Here is a 24,225-nt window from a genome sequence, read left to right on the forward strand (position 1 = left end):
GTAGAACAAATCTCAAAAAATAATTTTTTTTTTTTTGTTTTTTTTCGACGAGATTGACTACCCAACACATCGACGGAAATACTGATAATAAGGGTAGGAAAAAAAATCTCAAAACATTTTTTTTGAGATTTTTATTTTCGACCAGATTGACTACCCAACAGACAAACAAACATATCGACGGAAATACTGATAATAAGGGTACATAGATCGACGACCCAACAGACAGACAGACACACAGACATAACGAATACAGTGGTCACTCTTGCTGGTGTTCGTGAACCAATAACGATCTTCTGCAGTATTACTTAAGCAGACAGGCGCACACACACACACACACACACACGCACGCACGCACGCACGCACGCACGCACGCACGCACGCACGCACGCACGCACACAAACACCGATGAAGAGAAAGTTTTGAACCAAGAAGGGAAAGGAGTTGAGGCTATGTTCTCTGTACGACTGTACTTTTGTGTTTGATAGCACGACACACCACCAATACGTTTCGGGGGGGGAGGGGGGATGGTGGTGGGGTACCCGACAGTGGGCGCGTTGTCTCTGGCTTCAGCCGCACGTGTGGAGACTGTGTTTGGAAAGGAGGAGCTTGAGTCGAGAAGGGGCGGAATCCAGAGTGCGAGGGTGGTGTGGTAGGCAGGACCAGGTAGGCGGCTGGGGTCGCCGTCATGTGGGCGTAGACGAGGAGGCAGAGTCCAGGCAGCAGGAGGCGGGTCGTGGCGGTGTTGACGGGGGCGAGGCGAGAGCGGGAGAGAGGCGGAGAAAGAGCAAGAGAAAAGACAAGAGGCAAGAGAGGAAGGCGGAGGGACGGCTCCGACCTTTATAGCACTTGCAGCTCTGGGGGAGGGGCCATGCCGAATCGAAACGTCATCACCTGAATCGGGCGCTCCGATTGCCCCCAACCCCTCACGTGGCCCTCCAACTTTGGCCGGAAACCGCCTCACTTCGTTTCCAGCAAGGCCATCTCAAACAGCGGCAATATTGTGCTCCGACCCCACGAGATGACATGAATCGCCCACACCTAAATTGGCATGTGAATCGTCCTGCAAAAACTCCCGGGCTGTGCCCGGGAGACCGGTCGAGGGTCCCCCATGTCCGCTCGGGCGTTCGATCAGCGTCGATCAACGTGCTCGCTCCGCACGCCGACGTGGCCCGCACTGTACATTCCTCGTCTCGATCGCAGCTTCGCTGGCCGTAGAGACGAGAAGACGTTCACCATCCGTGGAGAATCCACTACTGCCAGCGAGGACCGAAGGTACATCGTTATGGATCTCACGAGCGGCGTACGTGTCTGCCTTCAAGCACATTCCATACAGTGCGCGGGGTTCGGCCATTACGCACGTGGCCGGCGCTCGCGTTCACACGACTCCGCTCGCGTGTGTGTGGGGCAAACACCAATATGTGTCGGATATTGAGGTTGAGAAGGAACAAGCCACTTCTACTCCACACACTCGTATCCTGCTGCACACGCTGGGTTTAGGGCTCGCCCAGGAACAAGGATCTCTGTGCAGCAGTTCCCTCACCGCGGCACCGCACGCGCTGGACTCCATGAGGCCCCACGTTACAGCGAAGGTGCACCTGGCTGATTTACCTCAGGAATAAAAAGACGAAAAGAAGAGTGGGGACGAAATGAAGAAGAAAATGATTTAAGCAACCCCAGCTGTTAGATCATCGAAACACACTCCCTTGTTGTCCCACTAAACAAAAGGAAAGGGACTATCTACACGTATATTAATGGAATAACTGTCTTGGGACACCTATCTGTTGTATGCATGCGGTTCCGAGAACTGTAACAATATATATCTACTAGCGGTACCCGTGCACATGCACAGGATAGCAGTACAACATAGCTGGCAGCGGACGACAGACCGTACACGGGGAATGACAAAAATACGCATTGTGCAAAATGCAAGTGGTACTATGGAATGCCAAGACTTCCCAAACATTGTCGGCATGTCCGCAAAGTGCCACAGCGAGCCGAGTTTTTAGTTTGCAAGCTTGATATATATATATATATATATATATATATATATATATATATATATATATATATATATATATATATATATATATATATATATATATATATATATATATATATATATATATATATATATGAGACACCGCGAGGAGTGATGTAAGGGACACATCGGCCATTTTGGAGTTAATGACATATTACACTATTTTAACCCTTACCCTATCATCCGAGCCTATCATCATTATATCATTAAAAAATGTCGCTTACATCACTCCTCCTCGCGGGGCCTCATATATATATATATATATATATATATATATATATATATATATATATATATATATATATATATATATATATATATATATATATATATATATATATATATATATATATATATATATGCATGTATATTAGCATATATATATATATATATATATATATATATATATATATATATATATATATATATATATATAATATTTTAATATATATTATTAAAATGTGCATGTATGGCTATATACATAATATAATATATAATATATTAATATGTATATAATACACCTAATTAGAAAAAAAAGTACCTGCTCCCGACAGGAACCGCCGGGGGGGGGGTCATGTTGTTATCCTTATGATTATTAATACCATAGCAAAGTCCCCACCATACAGGCGACATTGTTCCAAGTGTGCAACACATTCTTCTGACGCGTCCCTTTACATGGGCAGTGTGTAAGCAACAGACTGCTGCCTCAAATCGCTCCACAAAATAAAAATAACCCGGGTTATGTATATGAAGCGTAAACATGCGTACTGCTTATGTGCATATTTGATACATTGTGCTTATCTCGCTCGGATAATTCCAATTGCACCAACCCTCCCCTGAAGGAAGAAAATGCCAAGATGGGCAATTTCTGTTTTTGCTAAAACTTGATGGAATCAAACAAAACTAGCACATTCATAATCTCTGAAAGTTTCAGCTTCCTCAGTCAAACCCTCTCGGAGCAGTAGATGATACATTCATACACATGCTCTGTTATCTATAGATTTCAATTAAAAATATGAATAGATCAGGACATTGTTTACCATTCAATAATTATATGCTTCGAATTCACTGTAGAAGATTGTACATTCATTCAATGCTTTTGTCATTATTTTGGGGATAATTCTTCTCATGCATCGCGTAAAGTCGGAATGCACATTTTGTTGCCATCCTCAGAAATGGTCTGAACAATGGAATCTTTCCATTCTTCAAAAGTCTTGGCTGAGATGAAAAAAAACCCTCAATAATTTCAGGCACCCACTGAACACCCTAATCACTGAACAACAAATGATGAAGAAATCTGTCATCTTGTTTGATTCTTCAAAAAGTAATGGGCAAATGAAGTGTTGGCAGATTATTCATTAGTAATCTCATGGTGATTGTGAAGCTTATAAGGATACAGCTTTGCTGCTTTCCAAATTCTGTGACCTGAGGTCTTTGACGTGTTCAGCTGCAAACGTAGCTGTCGTACTGACTTTGTTGAGATGTTATAAAAGATCAAAGACCTTCAGCATATGCCACCTCAGTTCGCACTGTTTTGACCTGAGACTGACACGGTAGAATTGGCAAAACAGAATGAATAGCATCACAATGAATTTTTGAAAATGAGTTTTTAGTTAATGCTGGCCCATTACTACCATATTCCGTTTGAAAGGTCTGAATGGCCACTCTTTAAGTTGTAGATCTCTTCAAATCATGCTGCAATTTGATAGCACCGCTTTGGACTGTAAGTTGCCATGATTTAGTCATAAGCTGGAGGAAAAAGAAAAACAAAAAAATTAATAAACATGGGCAAAATTGAATGCTAAGTTCTCCATCGTTTAAGTTTGTAAATTTTTGATGAATTTGGAATCTTTTTTTTTGTGAAACAAATTTAAAATATGAATGGTTCAGTTCAATCTACGAGACCTGAAATATTAATCTGGCATCATCCTTTTCTTCGGGCTGGCAGGACGGCCTAGAGGTATGCTTGCGATCCCACGGTGTTCTTCGCGAAGAGTCGGAGAGCTATTGCTGGCAACCTGAACAAATTACAAATTCCTCCTCTCACCTACAAGGTACCCTGCATAAATGGCACAGCCACACTCCCAGCCATGATGCAAAACAGCAGCCGTGTGCTGCATATGAAACTGGAATAGTAATAAAAAAGAAAATAATTAAAATTAAAAAAATAAAAATCGGTTTGCATGCTTGTGGCGGAGGTAAATGGCAGACTAAATAGAATGTACAACATATTTATTGTACATAATGGATTAACTTGTGCATTACAAATGTGAAAAATTAATGTAAATGTATAAACGCAGTAAAGTTCATCACCGATTCACACACAGAGTTCATGCATTAATAAAGAAGCACATTAAGATTAACGGATTTTATTGCAGTTGAGCAAGGATGGGTAGAAGAATAAAAAAAAGGTAAAATATTTGAACTCGACTCAATACGTTAGAACACTGAAAAAAATGCAACAAACACTGTCAAATATCACCTGTCAGGCCAGTGAGCAAAATACCTAAATTGAGACAAGATAAACAAGAACAAGAGCAATCAGAGATTGCAGACCCTCGTCAGGACTTGTTTTGTGTGGTGTATTTTATGTGGTGTATTTTATGTGGTGTTTGTGTACTAGTGCGGTACGTAATAAATAATAGACATAACTTGAACTGTCACTTCATAACTGTGGCAGTGGTGACAGAGTACCAAAACGTCCCGCTTTGATCGGACACCTGACCCTGACCCATGACGTTTATTACTGTTCAATTGAATTCAGAATGGGATTAAAATAAATTCAATTCAAATCAAACAGAAGACCAAATAGGTACAGTACTGCATTGGAGTCATCAGAAGGAACTCAAACAAGCATAAAGCAAAGATGAAGTCATCAGGAGGAACCTGGATAGGATTTGGATTTCAGCTGCTACTCCTCTACCCTCAAACCCATCCAGGAACAACCAAGTGAGTCTCATTAAAATAAAATAAAAATCATCAAAAAGAACCCAGATTCAAAAAAATTAAATAATTCTGGCTGCCAGACCATGCATCCGATCAGATTGAAATTTAAAACATGTACTCCGCATCACTACTAGATCATAAGTGTGAAGTTTCGCGTCGATCAATGAAGTGATTCAAGAGAAATAATTTATTAATATGCATTTCAATAAAATGGACATCATCAAAGCTTTTCAACTTGCACGACTCGAGATAAAACTGCAGCAGATGAGGAAACAGCAGCAAACTCTCATTCATAAAGTTACAATGTAATGTCCTCAGCGTTGATTGGTTGAGAGAAAGAAAGGATGGGATTACCTGATTGGTGGAAACATGGAGCGTCATGAATAATGAGTCGGCAGAGATAGAACGGAAATGAACCATCACGAATAATGAATAGGTGGAGATGAATCACCAAGCACTGGTGGAAACGTAATGCTAATTAGGTGAGGGCTCGTGGAGTGGGGGAGGGTTGGTGGTGGTTTTCCTGACGACTCAACGTTGACTGTGGTACACTTATGAGTTGAGAAATCGGTCGACGCTTCTAAAACCACAGTCTACCTACCGTAAGTCTACTTTTTACCGAACAGTATACTAGGTAGTGCTTCTTCATCTGCTTGCAGTTTTATCCTGAGGAGTGCAAGTCAAAAAGCTTTGATAATGTCTATTTTATTGAAAATGAAAATTTAAATTTTTTTGTTCCAATTGAATGTTTGATAGATATATTTTTTAAAGATTTTTGTTCAATCGAATATGGCTGCCAGACCATATGACCTATCAATTATTTGTGAACTCCCTGGTATCCCCGAGGATTGGGGAACATACGTGTGAAGTTTCCCCTTGATCTGTCAGCTGTTCTGGAGAAGGGGATTTTTAAAGGTTTTTGGGTAAATTCCAACATGGCTGCCAAACCATGTGACTTGTGACAACATCGGTATGAACGTTTTTTTCCTCAAGGATAGGCGGTCATAACTATAAAGGTTCACATTGATTTGTTCAGCCATTTCAGAGAAGAAGATTTTTGCAGGTTGTTTTTTTTTTTAAGAAAATATGCCTGCCGAACCATGCAACCGATGACGTCATCAATTTTTTATTTATTTCATTTATTTGTGGTGGCCATGGCCTCTACATTTATTTCAAGCATGGGGCACAATGTTAATGCGGGATATTGCACTGCCATGCGAGATCATAATCAAGGTCTGAACCAAAATCTAATTCGCTTGTTCTTGTCACCGAACCAACTCATCCACCAAGTTTTGTCATAATTTGCCCACAACTTTTTGAGATATCAAGATGTATATAGTTTTTGGCCCTATCTCTCAATTTTATAAATCAGGCCGATGTTGACCTTTTGACCTTAAAAATAATTGGTGGTTGAATTAATTTATCTGAATTGCAAATCCTGTTCGAATTTCAAGTCAATCAGCTGAAAATTGAGGATTTTAGAAATCCCACCAAAGTTGTTGACCTTTGTCCTTTGTTGACCTTTAAAATAATGAGTGCTTTAATTCAGTGAGCTGATGTGAAAAGCCTGTTCAAATTTCAAAATTTCAAATCGGTGGAGCGCATACCTCCCCTAGTCTGAACAGTTTATATTTTGCATCCCACTTGATAGGTCAGATCTGAATCCGGACCTTAACCAAAATCGAATCTGTCCACTAAGTTTCATCCGAATCCGTTTACAACTTTTTGAAATATCATGTAATATCATTCTTCGCCACATCTCTCAATGGTGAAGAATCACTCAAAAATTAAATAACTCTCATATCAAGATCTGAATTCAGATCTTTACCAAAACTTAATCGATTCGTCCTTGTCACAAACCAAACTTGTCCACAAAGTTTCATCCAAATCTATGCATAAGCTTTTGAGCTATCATGCTATATATCTATTTAGCCCCATCTCTCAATGGTAAAGAATCATTTAAAAAATTCTAGTATCCAGATCCGAATTCGGCTCCACCAAAATTATTCGTTTCTGTCCTTGGCCAGTCACCGACATACAGCAAAAAAAATTCATAACAATTGCTTGAAAACTGTGGCCAAAAATCGTGTGACAAACAGTCAGACAGCCAGACAAACGCTACAGATCAACATAGTTGGCGAAAAAAATTTTCACCAAATTACAAAGACAGACAGACAGACAGACAGACAGATGGACCCAAATGCAATATCCCCTCCTTTGGCGAGGGTAACTCGACTGGTCAAACAGTGATTTATGGCAAAAGGGTGATCTGAGCAACTTGGCCAGTAACAAGCCACCATGACTCAACGATAAGCTAATTATTGTGGCTGGGAAACAAGCCATCACAAAATGTGTATAATGCTATGATCAAAATTTTATCACTTTCAGCAATGCTTGACTGATCTTCTTTGTCACAATGGCCGACTACCTCCAAAAGATATTGCACAGTCAAATCAGAGTCTAAAGGTGTACAAAAAAAAGACATTGTAAGGCTTCTTTCCAAATGATAGCCTCACATAATTTTAACAAACAACTACAAGCTACACCATCGGCCATTTTCATCTATGAGGGTAATTCGAAGGTATCGTGGGATTTATATTTTACAAAATGAAAAGGTACAGGTAAGTTGATGAAATTTCCTCTATTTCTCAAGGTGTTCCCCTTCAACAGGTACACGCTTGTCCAATCCATGAATATGAGTCATGCTGCAATCTGCCTCGAAATCTATATTCTATCAATGTGGTTGTGCTTTGACATCTTCATCATTCATAAACCTATTGCCACCCTGATGTTCTGTGAGTGGTCCAAAGAGATGACAATCACAAAGTGACAAGTATGGACTGTGTACAGGTTCGTTTGGAACTTCCCAAGTTATTTCCACTGGAGTGTTCAGGTTATTCAAGGTCTGTTCGAATTTAGATGAATTGGTACCCACTTTGCATTAAATGTATTAAACAGCTAGTTTTGGAAAAATGGCCAAATCACTGCATGGGAAATCGCAGAAAAATTAGATATCAGTGTTAGCAGTGGAGAAACAATAACTCATTCTACTGTTGAATTTCAAATGAGAATGAATCAACAAGTCGAATCCCAAGTCAAAATGAATGATTATTTCCATACTTCCAGCATCGACATCCAATTAATCATCAATTTCATAAATGATCATATTATTAAACAGATTTTTTTTTTTTTAATATTGCCATTTTCCACAATTTGATGTTAAACAAATTTTATGTCTTCTCAAGTGTTGGCAGTTAGTCAAGGTGAGACTTCTCGAGATTACTGATCCATTCACAGCCATTGTTTAACTCTCTGCACCACTCAAACACACGACGACGTGAAAGACATGCATTCCCAAATGTGCAGCAGACTGTCGCCTGTGAATTTCTGCTTGTACGATATTCACCTTCACAAGGAACTTAAACGTCCACAGAATTAGAAAATCATGTTTGGTTTAATTAATGGATATGGCTTCACTTAACATTTAATCGCTGTTATTTTCTTGAATAAATATCTTGAAAGGAAGATTTTAATGTTATTTGGTGCCCTTTGATGCTTGATTGGCTCCCACCCCTCCCATGATGGCATATCAACCTCAGGTTCATACATGTCGGGTCTGACAGCACTTTCTATACAATCATTTTTACTATAGTCATAATCTGGGGATTTGTGATCAAAAAAATTATTCAATATATTCACTTTGTGATGAGCCTGAAGCGAGTTGTGTGGCCATTATTCATTGCGTTGCAGGCTGACAATCTTTCCCTCAATGACGTCATGGACAGTTTATCATTCAACGACCCGAATTCCAAAGTTAACGCGAAACGCAAGTGAAAACTTGCTCAGTGGTCGAGCTGACCTCGCCTTCCGAAGCAGCTTTCCTTTTCTTCTTGCGTCCCCAACAGCTGCTCCCTTCATCCCCTGCACCGCCTGCTGCACCAGAAGCTGCTGATCCTCTATCTCGACTGAGCCCTGCCTCAGCCTCCAGGCGGTAGGAAAGGTTTCTCAGCACACAAACGGCATTCTCCACAACCTGCAGATAAAATGTACTTAAACAATGCAAAGACATCAACACTGTGAAGGAAATAAACTTTATTTACTCATAATTAAGTCAAAAAGCTGTTCAACTATTTTCAACTGCAACATCCTGATGTCATCATATTGCTTTGTTTCAAAATCTGATGTCATTCAAAAAATAGGATTATGTAAAGGGATATTCTAATTTTCCTGGAAATCACATATTGTCAAATAAAATGAAATTCTGTAACATCTCTCTGTCCCACTTGTGCAAAACCCAAACTCTCTTTTGGATCCTCATGTGAAGCATTTGGAAAACATTCCTCTTCACAAACACATAAGCAATGCTTTCCTAAGAAACAATACATCAAGCCTTAAATTTTCTTGCAATGAAACTAAACTGAGTTGAACACGAATCTTAACACGTATCGTCGTAACATGAGATACGCAACACATATCGTCTTTAAGCGTTTGGTATGATTCGGCCGCTGTTTGAACCACCAACTTCTCAGACTCAGAGCAGACACTCCAACCAATATGCTACTGAGGCTGGTAAACATTCTGCGCATTTACTAATAAATTACAAACGCGGTTTTAATTTTAAAGCAATCATGAACTGTATGAGCCTTGTCAGTCGGCATCAATATTTAACTCTCCAATTAGAGTAATCTCTATTTGCAATTTCGATTTATGACATTGTGGCAAAAGAAAGTTCCAAAAGAAGGTCCCGACAGAAAAGAATCCATGACGTGGAGTCATTTCTCCAAAAAGTTCCACACCAATTTTATTAATGGAGCCCTAATGTTGTGCGCTTAGCTGTGGAAACACTGACGGTTAGGGGAGATGCTTTTTCAGGTTTTCAAGTGATAAAACAAAATGTCTGATGTGAATTTATGTGTTAAAATGGAAAGGCATGAGAACCCATCAAAACAACCACTTTGTGCTCCATTTATTTCAAGCATGGGGCACAATGTTAATGCGGGATGTTGGACTGTCATGCTCAAGATCAGTATTGAAGGAAAAATCACACTACCTGGTCAATGGAATAACTAAGTTCGAATTTCCAGTTATATATTCCACTATTCTATGTAATAATATGCTGGAGCATCAAGGGGGGTCCATCCTTTGGGAGCTAAAGGATTTTCCCCCCGACAGCCCCCAACCCCGGCTGACCTCCAAGTCAGACACAGGATGTCATCCCGTGGTACAAACCACTCTTCGATTTTCCGGTCACCATCGTCCTCATCACTAAGAATGCCAACTTTCTTTTCTATATATGTCGTTGTTCTTTTCTTTTTATACACAGACATGACAGAAGTAAATAGACACCGTGATTTTGAAAGAATTCAAATATTTCACATTTGAAGTATATTTGATCCATTTTAATACAATCTGAGTATTTTGTAGACTTTCCATTTGCAGATTTCAACACTTTTAATCTTTCAGGCGTAGAACTAATGAGTTCTGAAATTTTCTCTTGTGGAATTTCTGCCCAGGCTTCACGCAAAAGGTTCAGCAATTCTGCCCCTGATGTTGGTTTCCTGGAATTTTTCCGCACAGCTCGATCCAATACGGCCCAGCGGTGTTCACTGTGATTCATGCCAGGAGACTGACTTGGCCATGGAAGTCACTTGATCCCATTTCTGTCCTGCCATTCATTAGTCATATTTGCAGTGCAGCACGGAGCTCCATCTTCCATGAACAGAGTGTTGTTTTTGACCATCTGACCAGTGGAGAAGACAGAAGTCCATCCTCAAGGATAGACATGTATATCGTAGAGTTGATGTTGCCAACACACTCCACAAGCTCTAACTGACCAGTGCTCCAGATTGCTCCCCACACCATCACTGAAAAACAACCATGTTTGACAGTTGGCTGCAATCGGTTCAAAGAGAACTCTTGACTGGGAAGTCTCCAGACCCATACACTATCAGAAAATTGAGCAAATTGAGACTCATCTGAAAAAATTACAGTTTGCCAAAACTCCAAAGGTCTGTTGACCATCTGGTCAACCCACTTCTTTGTCCTTTGAATGTTGGCTGGTCCAAGAAGAGGTTTTCTCCTTGCTGCTCTCCCATTTTGCCCAGTTTGTGAAGGTACCGCACGGCAGTTCTTGAGCTAACTTGGACTTCCTCTGCAACATCTGCTGCCTTGCAACGGGTAGTATTCTCAATGTATCGCTTGAACGCTCAAAGACATCTTTCTGAGGGCCCACATCAACCAGAATGGGAAGATGTGGATTCCTTGCCTTCGCTGGTGAAATGCACAATCACCCGATTGACCGTGGAAAGCGGAATGCCAAGGTTTTGAGCTATCTAACGCTAGCTAACTCCACCTTCCAAATGGCCAGAAATTTGTCCTCTTCGAAAATCGGAAAGTTTGTGTGCTCCCTTGGTTCGAGGCATAGTTAATTGTCGTACAAGACCGAGGAACTCGTTTCTGCAAATAAATAGTCGTATACGAGTACAAATCACTGAGTAAAACTGCATTATACAGATGAAATGAAGAAATTTAAGGTGTCTATTTACATCTGTCATGTCTCTGAATGTAATAATCTATCCTATTTATCGTTTTACATATTTTTTTCTTTCTTTTATTATTATTACCAGCAAATACCACCTGTCGCTTTGCTGACGATAATACTAATGGGGGGGGAGGGGTGGGAGAAAAAGAGGGGAGAGTGAAGAGGTGGAGGGGAAAGGAGAGAGAGGAGGCAGTGGAAGCGAGGAGGGGTGGGGGAAGGAAAGACAGTGTGAAGTGAGAGGAAGGGAAGGCAGACGAGCGGTGGAGCATTAATTATGATTCATACCGTCTCATTATTCTGCATGGAATACCAGTGAAGATGGAAACAAAATAATGTCTGAAATCCATTTTCTACCGGTCATACTATAAACACGGCCCGGAACCAAACTCCCGTCTGGAGACAAACTCCCGTTCAGATATAAATACCATCCAGACGTGTGCAGCGACAAACAATGCCCGGACGCGTCCGGAGACAATCACCATCCAGACATAACCACCATCCGGATATGTCCATAGACAGAGACAGTGAGAGAGAGAGAGACAGTGAGAGAGAGAGAGAGAGACAGTGAGAGAGAGAGACAGTGAGAGAGAGAGAGACAGTGAGAGAGAGTGAGAGAGAGAGAGAGAGAGAGAGAGAGAGAGAGAGAGAGAGACAGTGAGAGACAGTGAGAGACAGTGAGAGACAGTGAGAGACAGTGAGAGACAGTGAGAGACAGTGAGAGACAGTGAGAGACAGTGAGAGACAGTGAGAGACAGTGAGAGACAGTGAGAGACAGTGAGAGACAGTGAGAGACAGTGAGAGACAGTGAGAGACAGTGAGAGACAGTGAGAGACAGTGAGAGAGAGAGAGAGAGAGAGAGAGAGAGAGAGAGAGAGAGAGAGAGAGAGAGAGAGAGAGAGAGAGAGAGAGAGAGAGACAGTGAGAGAGAGAGAGACAGTGAGAGACAGTGAGAGAGAGAGAGAGAGAGACAGTGAGAGAGAGAGAGAGAGAGACAGTGAGAGACAGTGAGAGACAGTGAGAGACAGTGAGAGACAGTGAGAGACAGTGAGAGACAGTGAGAGACAGTGAGAGACAGTGAGAGACAGTGAGAGACAGTGAGAGACAGTGAGAGACAGTGAGAGAGAGAGAGAGAGAGAGAGAGAGAGAGAGAGAGAGAGAGAGAGAGAGAGAGAGAGAGAGAGAGAGACAGTGAGAGAGAGAGAGACAGTGAGAGAGAGAGAGAGAGAGAGAGAGAGAGACAGTGAGAGAGAGAGAGAGAGAGACAGTGAGAGACAGTGAGAGACAGTGAGAGACAGTGAGAGACAGTGAGAGACAGTGAGAGACAGTGAGAGACAGTGAGAGACAGTGAGAGACAGTGAGAGACAGTGAGAGACAGTGAGAGACAGTGAGAGACAGTGAGAGAGAGAGAGAGAGAGAGAGAGAGAGAGAGAGAGAGAGAGAGAGAGAGAGAGAGAGAGAGAGAGAGAGAGAGAGACAGTGAGAGAGAGAGAGAGACAGTGAGAGAGAGAGAGACAGTGAGAGAGAGTGAGAGAGAGAGAGAGAGAGACAGTGAGAGACAGTGAGAGACAGTGAGAGACAGTGAGAGACAGTGAGAGACAGTGAGAGACAGTGAGAGACAGTGAGAGACAGTGAGAGACAGTGAGAGACAGTGAGAGACAGTGAGAGACAGTGAGAGACAGTGAGAGACAGTGAGAGACAGTGAGAGACAGTGAGAGACAGTGAGAGACAGTGAGAGACAGTGAGAGACAGTGAGAGACAGTGAGAGACAGTGAGAGACAGTGAGAGACAGTGAGAGACAGTGAGAGACAGTGAGAGACAGTGAGAGACAGTGAGAGAGAGAGAGAGAGAGAGAGAGAGAGAGAGAGAGAGAGAGAGAGAGAGAGAGAGAGAGAGAGAGAGAGAGAGAGAGAGAGAGAGAGAGAGAGAGAGAGAGAGAGAGAGAGAGAGAGAGAGGTTGCAGGAGGATTGTGTCTGTACAGAGAGAGACAGAGACAGATATATATATATATATATATATATATATATATATATATATATATATATATATATATATATATATATATATATATATACAGAAAAAGAACATGAAATTATTTACGAACAACACAACACAGCCTTTTATGAGTATGGATTATTATTATTATATACATTGATGAGCCAAAACATTATGACCACTGAGAGGTAAAGTGAATAACATTGATTATTATCTTGTTTCAATGGCACCTGTCAAGGGGTGGGATGTATTAGGCAGCAAGTGAAGTTCTTGAAGTTGATGTGTTGGATGCAGGAGAAATGGGCAGGAGTAAAGACCTGAGCGACTTTGACAAGGGCCAAATTGTTATGGCCGGACGACTGGGTCAGAGCATCTCTGAAACGGCAAGGCTTGTGGGGTGCTCCCGGTCAGCAGTGGTGCGTACCTACCAACAGTGGTCCGAGGAGGGACAAACCACAAACCGGCGACAGGGTGTTGGGTGCCCAAGGCTCATCAATGTGCGAGGGCAACGAAGGCTATCCCGTCTGGTCTGAACCGACAGAAGGTCTACTGTGGCACGTCACAGAAAATTTTAATGGTGGTCACGGGAGGAATGTGTCACAATCCACAGTGCATCGCACCCTGCTGCGTATGGGGCTGCGTAGCCACAGATTGGTCAGAGTGCCCATGGTGACCCCTGTCCACCGTCGAAAGCACCTACAATGGGCACGCGAGCGTCGGAACTGGACCTTGGAGCAGTGGAAGAAGGTCACCTGGTCCGATGAGTCCCGTCTTCTTTTATATCACGTGGATGGCCGTGTACGTGTGTGCCGTTTACCTGGGGAAGTGATGGCACCAGGATGCACTGTGGGAAGATGACAAGCCGGTGGAGGGAGTGTGATGTTCTGGACAATGTTCTGCTGGGTAACCCTGGGTCCGGCATTCATGTGGACATCAATTTGCCACTTGTCACCTACCTAAACATCGTTGCAGACCAGGTACACCCCTTCATGGTAATGGTATTCCCTGATGGCAGTGGCCTCTTTCAGCAGGATAATGTACCCTGCCACACTGCACACATTGTTCGGGAATGGTTTGAGGAACATGACGAAGTGTTCCCGGTGTTGCCCTGGCCTCCAAATTCTCCAGATCCCAATCCGATTGAACATCTGTGGGATGTGCTGGACCGACAAGTCCGATCCATGGCGTCTCCACCTCACAACTTACAGGACTTGAAGGATCTGCTGCTAATCCTTTGGTGCCAGATACCACAGGACACCTTCAGGGGTCTTGTGGAGTCCATGCCTTGGCGGGTCAGCGTTGTTTTGGCAGCACACGCAGGACCAACAGCATATTAGGCAGGTGGTCATAATGTTTTGGCTCATCAGTGTATCTATACATGAATACTCTAAGGCAGGGGTCGGGAACGTTTTTGACTCAGAGAGCCATTAAAGCAAAATATTTGGAAATCTATTTCAGTGAGAGCCATATAATATATTTTAAGACTGAATTCAACTAAATGTGAGTATAATAAGCCTCTGAATTTATTCTTTTAAATAATGTTGTTATAATACTCACCATTAATGGGACTTCTGGTGCTGCATGGATTTGCTGATGGCTTTGTAGTCTGGTTGGTACTTGGTGAGGTTAAGCTTCATGCAAGCGTTGAGGCTTTCATCCGTTAGACGTGATCGTAGGTTGGACTTGATGTTTTTAAGATGTGAGAATGACTGCTCACATGCATACGTAGATCCAAACAAGGTCAAGACAGCAATACTCACACGCTGCAGTGTGTGGTATGTGACAGGAAGCGCGTTCCAAGTTTTGATAATCAGCTGGTCTTCGGGTTGAAGTTTTTTCATTTCTTTCCACATGTGCTTGCTCGCCAACTCTGCTTTCTGTCGTGCGATTCTTTCCAAATCTTCATTCAGTGACTTGAACTTATTCACCCACATATCTGAGGCCTTCAGGTCAGCCACTTCTGCTTCAAAATCTCTGACGGAGACACCAGGAATGTAACTCAGGTCGGCTGTGTTCAGTGAACACTCATTTGGATGGGTGATGAACTTAAAAAGACGAGTGTGCTCACGAAATTCTCCAAAGCGTGCTTTGAATGACTGTAGGAGACTGGATGTGAAGCCAGCTAACTGGTGGAGATCAAAGTTTTGAGTGGGCTCACTTGCTGTGCATGCATCTTTAAATTGTCTCAGTTTTTCAAAATGTAGTAAACGACCTGTTTCAAGATCCATGATAAAGAGCTCCAGCTTGTTTTCAAAAGCAAACACGGCTTGTTGAAGGGATAACACTGTATTTCCAATGCCTTGCATTTTCACGTTGAGCTGGTTCAGATGTTCAGTCATATCCACGAGATAGTAAAACTTGAGGAGCCACTCAGTTTCGGCAAGCTCAGGATGCTCAATCCCTTTCATTTCAAGGAAAGTCCAGATTTCGTTCAGGCAAGCCGCAAAACGGCTAAGCACCTTCCCTCTTGACAACCAACGCACATTGCATTGCTGTGCAAAAGCTGACCGTGATAGTTATTTCTAACTTCATCCAGCAGTGTTATAAACTGGCGACCATTTAAGGCTCGGGCAACAATAAAGTTGATCACACGAATGACCAGCGACATCACTTCGCCAAGCTGCCCATCACACATCTGAGCACAAAGTGCCTCCTGGTGTAGAATGCAATGAAAACTTAGGATGGATCTATTTTCATGTTCACGGAGAAGCGCCACAAATCCTTTGTTTTTCCCCACCATACACGGAGCACCATCAGTACACACTGAGATAAGTTTATCCATAGGTAGATATTTTTCTTGAGCGAACTCCATGAAAGACTTGAATAAATACTCACCTCTTGTGGACCCTTTTATTGGCAGAACAGCAAGACTTTCTTCGCACAGTGTATCACCAGCAGCATATCTTGCAATCACACTGAACTGCGACAAATGGCTTACGTCTGTTGACTCATCCAAAGCCAGGGAAAAGAACGGCGCTGTATTTATGTCCTTCACTTGCGTTTCCTCCACTTGGTTTGCCATCATGATGGTACGATCATGAACAGCTCTTGCCGACAGAGGCATGTCTTGTATCCGTTTGATTATCTTGTCTTTGTTCGGAAGATCATCAAAAAGTTCATTGGCTACATCCAGCATGAACGTTTTAGCATACTTGCCATCTGTGAATGGTTTTCCGTTCCTCACTATTGCTAAAGATCCAGCAAAGCTAGCGGAATTATAGTCACCTTGCCGGGTCCATACGCGGAGTTGCTGCTTGCTGGCTTGCACCATGCTCAGTAGCTCTTGGCACGCTTTCTTTCTGCTGTCTCGCGCAGGGTATTTTGATGCAAAGGTAGCATGGCGTGTGTCGAAGTGCCGCTTTATATTCGACCGTTTCATCGATGCAATTTTGTCATTGCAAATTAGACACACCACAGAACCTGCTCTCTCCACAAAGGCGAATTCTTCGGCCCATTCGTCCTGAAATGTACGATGCTCCTCATCTTTTTTTCTTTTTGCCATCTTCTTCGTCGAAGGGTTAGCTTTGAGCAAATGAGAGAGAGGGAGATGTTGACCCAAGTGAGTCTGGCTGGCCTGCGCACGGGCTGACATACTCGAGAGGTGCGGCGCGGCCGGCCGACTCTGGGATGCTGTCGCCTCAGCGGTGGCGCGTGATTGGTCGAGATGAATTCCGTGACGCGTCTTGGCGGCGGCACGTCATTGGAGGAACCGAAATCACTACTCGCGTCGGCCGCATGACTGGACGAAACAAAAACCGCTTCAGCCAATTCGGAGGCGTTTTTTCTTCTCTCCTTCTGCCAAGTTCAGCCCTGCACGTGAATGAAGCACGACACCATTCGAACTATAGGTAAAGCTTCCGCGAGAAATATTGGGCTTTCAAAGTTTCAAACTCCAATTTTATCTGCGAGCCAGATGCAATCATCAAAAGAGCCACACCTGGCTCGCGAGCCACACGTTCCCGACCCCTGCTCTAAGGCATCGAGTGGGTCACTCCTTACAGAGCAAAAGGCTTTTCCCCCTACGGCCCCTAGCCCCGGCTGACCCCACAGTCGGATGTGGAATGTCGTCCCATGGTGCAAACCGCTCTTCGATTTTCCAAATTAACCTTGCTTCTCCAGTGGGAGGGTGTCCAATCTTCTCTTCTGTACATCTTCTTCTTTTCTCTTTTTCAATTCCATATATTTATCTTTCGTATCTATATTTTTCTATATCTCTATCTCTATAATAAGATGCTAATGTATATAATATCTACATAATATGCCAACTTTGATTCTCCAAGTCTTCACGCCCCATCAGTGCACTAAGCAACAGTGTACCATGTAGTGGTGAACTTTCCTTCTCCCGGGGGATGGGGGGGGTGGGGGGGAGCATGTCCGATCTTCTCTTTGCCTTTTTTCCGTATAATTATACGCTAAGGCTTTTCTGTCATGGTATTTTTTACCAAGGGCTTTTGCTAATATGTAATCATACTCCATGCCACTTAATTATGAGATCATGCAAACTGCCTGGTGATAATGCTGGGTAAATTATGTGTAAGCATGTAGTTTCAATAACTTTGGTTGGCTCCGTGGAATACCTCCCCCCACCCCTCCTTTTCTTCATCCTTTGCCAGTAGATCCAACCATAATACCTGTACTATTCAATTAATCAGACTAAGTGGCATTGTGGTTAGAACATATGCTGGGAGTCTGGGACTTCAGAGGTTTGATTTTGACCCTGTCCGATTCATACCAAAGACCTTAAATATGGTACGTGCTGTTGTCTCACTTTGCACTCAGCATTTAGAGGATAGAGCACAGATAAATGCTGTGGGTAAGAGAAAGACAGTATTACAGGATGGCATCTCTGGCACCCACTGTGCCCTGGGAAGTGATGGTACTTCCCCGAGCTCAGCAGCTGTGCTTTTCTAAAATTAAGTCCAATGTTGTCTAATGTCTGTGTCAGGACAGTCAGATAGAGACTGCTATAAGACCATGTGACCATACAGCCCTGCGCCATGGTAGAGCTGCCAGTGACTAAACCGTAAACCCCCTTAGATGGATGCCGAGTCATCTCTTGGTAAGTGTCTGGATAACTTACAGGATGAAAAACAAGAGCTGTAAAAAAGGGCGGCTCCCATGATGGGATAACAGGTCATCCAGGGATGAGAGCCCTAAACTCTCAGGTGGCAACTTTATAACTACAAGTCCTCAATGGTGGACCTCATCTTCTCAATAGCTGAGAAAGGGGAGTAAAGGCAGCTGAACAGAGATCTCGAGTTGTGTAGGATCCCTTGCTACTGGACTAAGAATCATAAACCGTCAAGAATTGTGTGGCTCCTGTGAAACAGCATCCCCACATTAAAACAAGTCATGTACAGGTGTCCTCTTATTCATTTCCCAAGCATTTACAGAAAGACCTCTGGTGACTGGCAAGTGGCATCAGAAGCAAGAATCTGAAGTCTGGAAGCTTTAGTCACGTTCTGGCATGGATGGTGGTGAATGCATGATGGTCGTCTATGCTTTTGAACTGAGGCGTAAGAGCATTTCGGCAACAGCATTCGTGACTAAATGTTCCTATCCAGGAACCACTCTGGTTACCCCGCATTGGGAAGGGGCTAGAAAAGGTGCCCTAAACATAGTCTGTCTGCATCATTTTTCCCTGACTGGGTAGCCACACACCATGGGGTCACCACTTTAGCGGTCAAGACCATATACTTAATTAGATTTGGAACTCAGAATATCCGTACTCTTCTGCACAACTTGAACAACGACCGACCAGAAAGAAAAACAACCAAAATTTCCCGAGAGTTGAAAATATTTGAAATCGACATTGCTGCACTATTTGAAACCAGACAATCAGGTGAAGGACAACTTAAACAACAAGAAGGATACACCTTCTTTTGGAAAGGAAAATAAGAAGAGGAGAGACGTATTCATGGGGTCAGCTTTGCCATTGAAAATAAGACTAAGAAACAAACTTTTGGAACTGGCTATGGGCCACCTGGATGCCACTCCAGGTACCATTTGTCAACAACCAGAATGCCAATGTAATCAGTGCTTATGCACCAACTGTTGATACTGACAAAGTGACCAAACACTGCGTGATGTCTCTAAATATGATAAACCTTTGTCATTTTTGAAGGCATCAGTGCAAGAGTTGGGCATGATTCTGATCTTTGGGAAGGAATCATGGAGAAAGAAGGTGTGGGGAAGATGAATTCAAATGGGATGCTCCTTCTGACAAAATATGTGTAGCATGAGCTTGTCATAACAAATAGCCTATTCTGATTGAAGAATAAAGTCAAGACATCGTGGCAGCATCTATGCTCAAAGCACTGGCACCTGATACATTACAGTACATCATTGTCCATGCTTGTGATTGCAAAGATGTACGAATAATGAAAAAAAACAAAAAACATGACCAGTGCTGATGATGACAGGACTGATCATCGTCTTATCTGCTCCATCATGTTGATCAAGTTTACCATGAAGAGATCATCGCAGATAAAGAAAGGCAGAGGTCCAATTCAAGGTCAAAAACCGGCATATAAGGCAGCTAAAGCAGTTCAGAGAACAATTAAAGACTTAAAGAACAAGTGGTGGTCAGAAACGGCGAAGGAGATGTAGCATTTTACCAATGTTCATGATTCATGTGACCTCTCCAAAGTGACAAAATCTGTCTATGGGCCTTGCACTCACAGTACAAATCCCATGAGATACAAGGGTGGGCAAACTTTCCTTAAGGACCGGAATTCCATCAATGCGCAATGGAAAGACCACTGCCAGGAACTCCTTAATTGTGATATCATAGTTGATGAAGATGCCCTTAATTCCATCCTCCAACAACCAGTCCAAGCAGTTCTTTGATAACTTCCCACCATCAACGAGGTCAAAAGGCAATCAAAGGATTGGAGAACAACAAAGCAGCAGGAGCTGCTTGGATTCCAGCAGAGCTTTTCAAAGAAGGTGGAGAAGAGTTTATGCATCAGCTTTATGTCTTCAGCTGAATAATCTGGGATGCTGAAGAATTCCAAAGTGAACTGACAGATACTATGAAAGGAATCATCTTCAAGAAGGATGACAAAGCTGTTTGCGGAAACTACTGAGACATATCCCTTCAAGCATATCATGTTGTATGAAAAGATTTCCTGCCAGGATTGCTGTGTGGTTTCAGACCTAACTGCAGAACAACAGACATGATCTTCTTCTGCACTGTCTTCTTTGACCTAACAAAGACTTTTGATTCTGTTCCTCATGCGACCTCATGAAAGGTCCGAAGGAAAATTGGTTGTCTGCAAAAATGTATCACCATATTACACCTGCTTAATGACAACACATCCACTGTTGTCCTTCGTAAATGTGCAAAATTGAACATTTTGATGTGAAAACAGATGTTAAGCAAGGTTGTCTCATCACCCCTACCGACACCGTTATGTGTCGAGTACTAGCATACTTCTGCTCATTAAGGACAAGTTCCCCCATTGGTGTTCAAATCACCTACATAATGGATGGGCAACTCTTTAATCTCAATCGGCTACGATCTAAGGGGAAAACCACCACGACCTCAATAATTCAACTGCAACTTGCAGATGATGCCTCAGTTTCTGCTCACTCAGAAGATCTCCAAACCATTGTTCATATATTCTCTGAAGCTTCTATAAAAATATGCCTCTCTCCAAAAATAAAGAAGACCCAGGTCTTCCATCACCCCACACCAATTGTTACAGAGCAAGAAGCCCCACAGATCCAAATTGATGGACAAATCCTCAAGAATGTAAATCACTTCCCATAATTTGGCAGTATTCTCTCATCCAAAGCTGATATTTATGAGGAGATCCAGCAACATCGACAATGCACTAGTGTAGCCTTAGGTCAGATCGGGAAGAGAATATTTGAAGACAATGGACATCAGGGTCTCAACCAAGCCCCTTGTGTATCAGGCTATTGTCATCCCAACCCTGTTGTATGGAGCATAGCCTTGGACTACTTGTCATAGATGACACCTTCAGGCATTATAACAGTCCCATCAATGCTTCCTGTGAAAAATCTTGAGAATCAAGTGGGAAGACAAATGTTCCAACAGCAGTCCTTTCACAGAAGCCAACATCACCAGTATTGAGGCCATATTTATCTACCATCAACTTTGTTGAGTTGGAAATGTTGTTTGGATGCTCGATATATGCCTTTCCACAGCAGGTTCTCTTCTCTTAGCTCAGAGAAGTGCAGCGGACAACAAACGGGCAGAAGAAATAGTTTAAAGAGGTCCTGAAAGCCACCATGAAGAAATGTAATATCAAAACCAACACCTGGGAAATAGCTGCCCTTAATCACCCACAGCAGAAACTGAAAGCCTGGGAAGGTTGCAAAAACTTTGAAGAAAGCAAACATCAGTCAGAGAAAAATAAGCAAAGAAGGAGAAAGGAAAGAGCAGTGCAATGTTTCAACAACCATGAACCTCCACTTCCATCTGGAAATAGTTGAAAGGGGGTGGGGGGGGTGAGGAGGGTAGATACTACCAAGGCAAAATGTGTGGGTCGAAGATAGGTCTCTTCAGTTACCCACAAACCCATAGGACTTAATAGAAGAAGCCAACATCTGACATGCATGCAAGGGATACATGATGATGATGATGATGATGTCTCTGTATGCATGTGGCAAACGTGTTAATGGTAGAACCTTTTGCTCTGATGAAGGATTAACACCCAAAGTTTCTCTTTGCTTCCCACAGTGATTTTCATATGTTGATCAACATTCTGGTGACTCTATCCATAATTATAAAGTCAATTTCATACCATTTATAAAGTCCATAAAACACTATTTAACACTACTCGAATTAGCATTTTAGTTATGTATTCCATTTTTCTTCCAAGGTTCTTCAAATCACTTAATGACCACAACCTGCAAAACAGGGTTCAGCACAACAATCAATGACGGCAATTTGTGAGAATGCTTGCAAGCTTCTCGGCCTTGTCATCTCAACCTCATTCTGTGGATTAAAATGTATCATCGATCGTTTTAGAATGTAAATAGACCGATTCACAGGTTCCTGTTGCAACAGTAGGATGGCAAACAACACAGGGAAATAAATTACAACAAGCTTCTCATGGGAATATCATTTCCTGGGACTTGTCTGTCAAAAGACTGCATTTTGGTTGCCTGGCAGGAAATTTTCTTTTCTCAGAATGATGGCAATACAGTATACGACTGTTATTACATGTTGATGCAAGGGGAATATATAGAAAAATAAAAATCTAACAGAGGCAATAATGTAACGGCTGCTGGTTGACTAAACAGGTTATCCTCCCAGGTGCACATATAAAACAATAAACGAAATAGTTCAGGGATAGTTATGTTCGCAATTGTGATAAAATTTTGAAAGGTCTTGGTCTTCTATTTTAATAAAGGCAGCAGAGATTAACATCTTTCCAAAGGAATTGTTCAGGATGGCTGCACAATAACATGCAGTAACTAGAAGGACACTCGGTAGAGCGCACACCTCCACCATGTAATGCCTGATCCACGAGAACATATCGGACCCAATACATTTTTGAAATATCATGCTACACAGTACTGTACTATATCGTTTTTGGCCCTGTCTCTCAATGGTGAAGAATTACTTTAAAAATTAAATAATTCTTGTTTCCAGATCCGGATTCGGATCTTCACCAAAATATAATCAGTTCGTCCTTGACATGCACTGAACCTGTCCACAAAATTTCGTCCAGATCCGTCAACAACTTTTTGAGATATCCTGCACACAAACAAACAAACAGACAAACGAAAAGACACACAAACAGACAGAAAAGGGGACAACATAACCTCCTTCACCTTCGGTGGCAGAGGTAATAACGACAGTCAATGTTTCATCAGATTAAATTAAAAAGATGAGCACAGTCAGGCTGTGATGTTGTTGAATTGTTTTTTTGGCATTGATCGAGTTAGTCAACCGTATTGTTGTAAATTTGATAAATTTGGTGGCATTCATATCATGATTTATATATCATGATATGAAAAAAATGCTATAAAGATACAGTATGTACATGTATTGTTCCATTTGTAGAGGGGGTGGTACATATGTAGACAAGCTGGTAGGCGTCATGGCTGCTCGCTCGAGATGGAAAGCTGTCCGACGCGACTAGCCGATATTCATGTACATGCTATCAATCAATTTAGCACAATAAATATGATTATCACAGCCCTCTTAGTTTGCGCCCAGAAATCCGCTTGTGAAATTTCAGGCATGTTTCCAAAGAGACTCTAACAAAAGGCAGCCCTGGTAATTCCATTTATCGAGTCGCGAAAATTTTACTTTTTTTACATGATGCTGTAAGACATTCTCCTTGGGCACAAAAAAACAGATCCCTCGGAGGTCCAGTTTCGGAGGTATTGATTTTTTTATACAGTCCACAATAAGTGTACAATGTACGATAAAGTATTTTAGCTGTTGCTAAGCCACGGAGGTGTGCATAGCAACCATTCATTTTTGTGTACATGCTAGCCACATTGTACACATTTCACCCAAGTTTCATCAAAATCAAACTCTTTCTCTTGGAGATATTCGCAATTAACCGTTTCTGAAATGTTCGACATGTACTCGACCAAAACCTATCTCCTCCTACAAATATTTTTTGTTAGGGCTGCAAATTGGCATGAAGGGAGCTAGATAGATTGTGCACAGAACTCTAAGCTTCGATTTTTCGATTTTTTTTTGATTTTTTTCGATTT

The 24,225-nt window shown here is 42.2% G+C and overlaps 1 protein-coding gene and 1 long non-coding RNA gene across 6 annotated transcripts in view; one reads left to right on the forward strand and one right to left on the reverse strand.

The window, feature by feature from the left end:
* Positions 1 to 24,225, reverse strand: part of LOC147021289 (catenin delta-2-like) — a 344,800-nt gene that overhangs the window by 75,333 nt on the left and 245,242 nt on the right. For all 5 annotated transcript variants that reach the window (XM_085891110.1, XM_085891107.1, XM_085891108.1 and 2 more), the window contains one exon: positions 8,844 to 9,017. In XM_085891110.1, the coding sequence (XP_085747236.1) occupies positions 8,844 to 9,017 (174 nt within the window). The remainder of the gene's footprint in view (positions 1 to 8,843; positions 9,018 to 24,225) is intronic.
* Positions 942 to 8,850, forward strand: LOC147021290 (uncharacterized). Its single transcript, XR_015060746.1, has 3 exons — positions 942 to 1,272; positions 3,987 to 4,092; positions 8,735 to 8,850. It is a non-coding gene; the product is annotated as an uncharacterized LOC147021290 (long non-coding RNA).

The sequence above is a fragment of the Eptatretus burgeri genome, chromosome 8 (assembly GCF_056783735.1).
Source record: "Eptatretus burgeri isolate ZD-2024b chromosome 8, Ebu_testis_v1, whole genome shotgun sequence".
NCBI classification, from domain to species: Eukaryota; Metazoa; Chordata; class Myxini; order Myxiniformes; family Myxinidae; genus Eptatretus; species Eptatretus burgeri.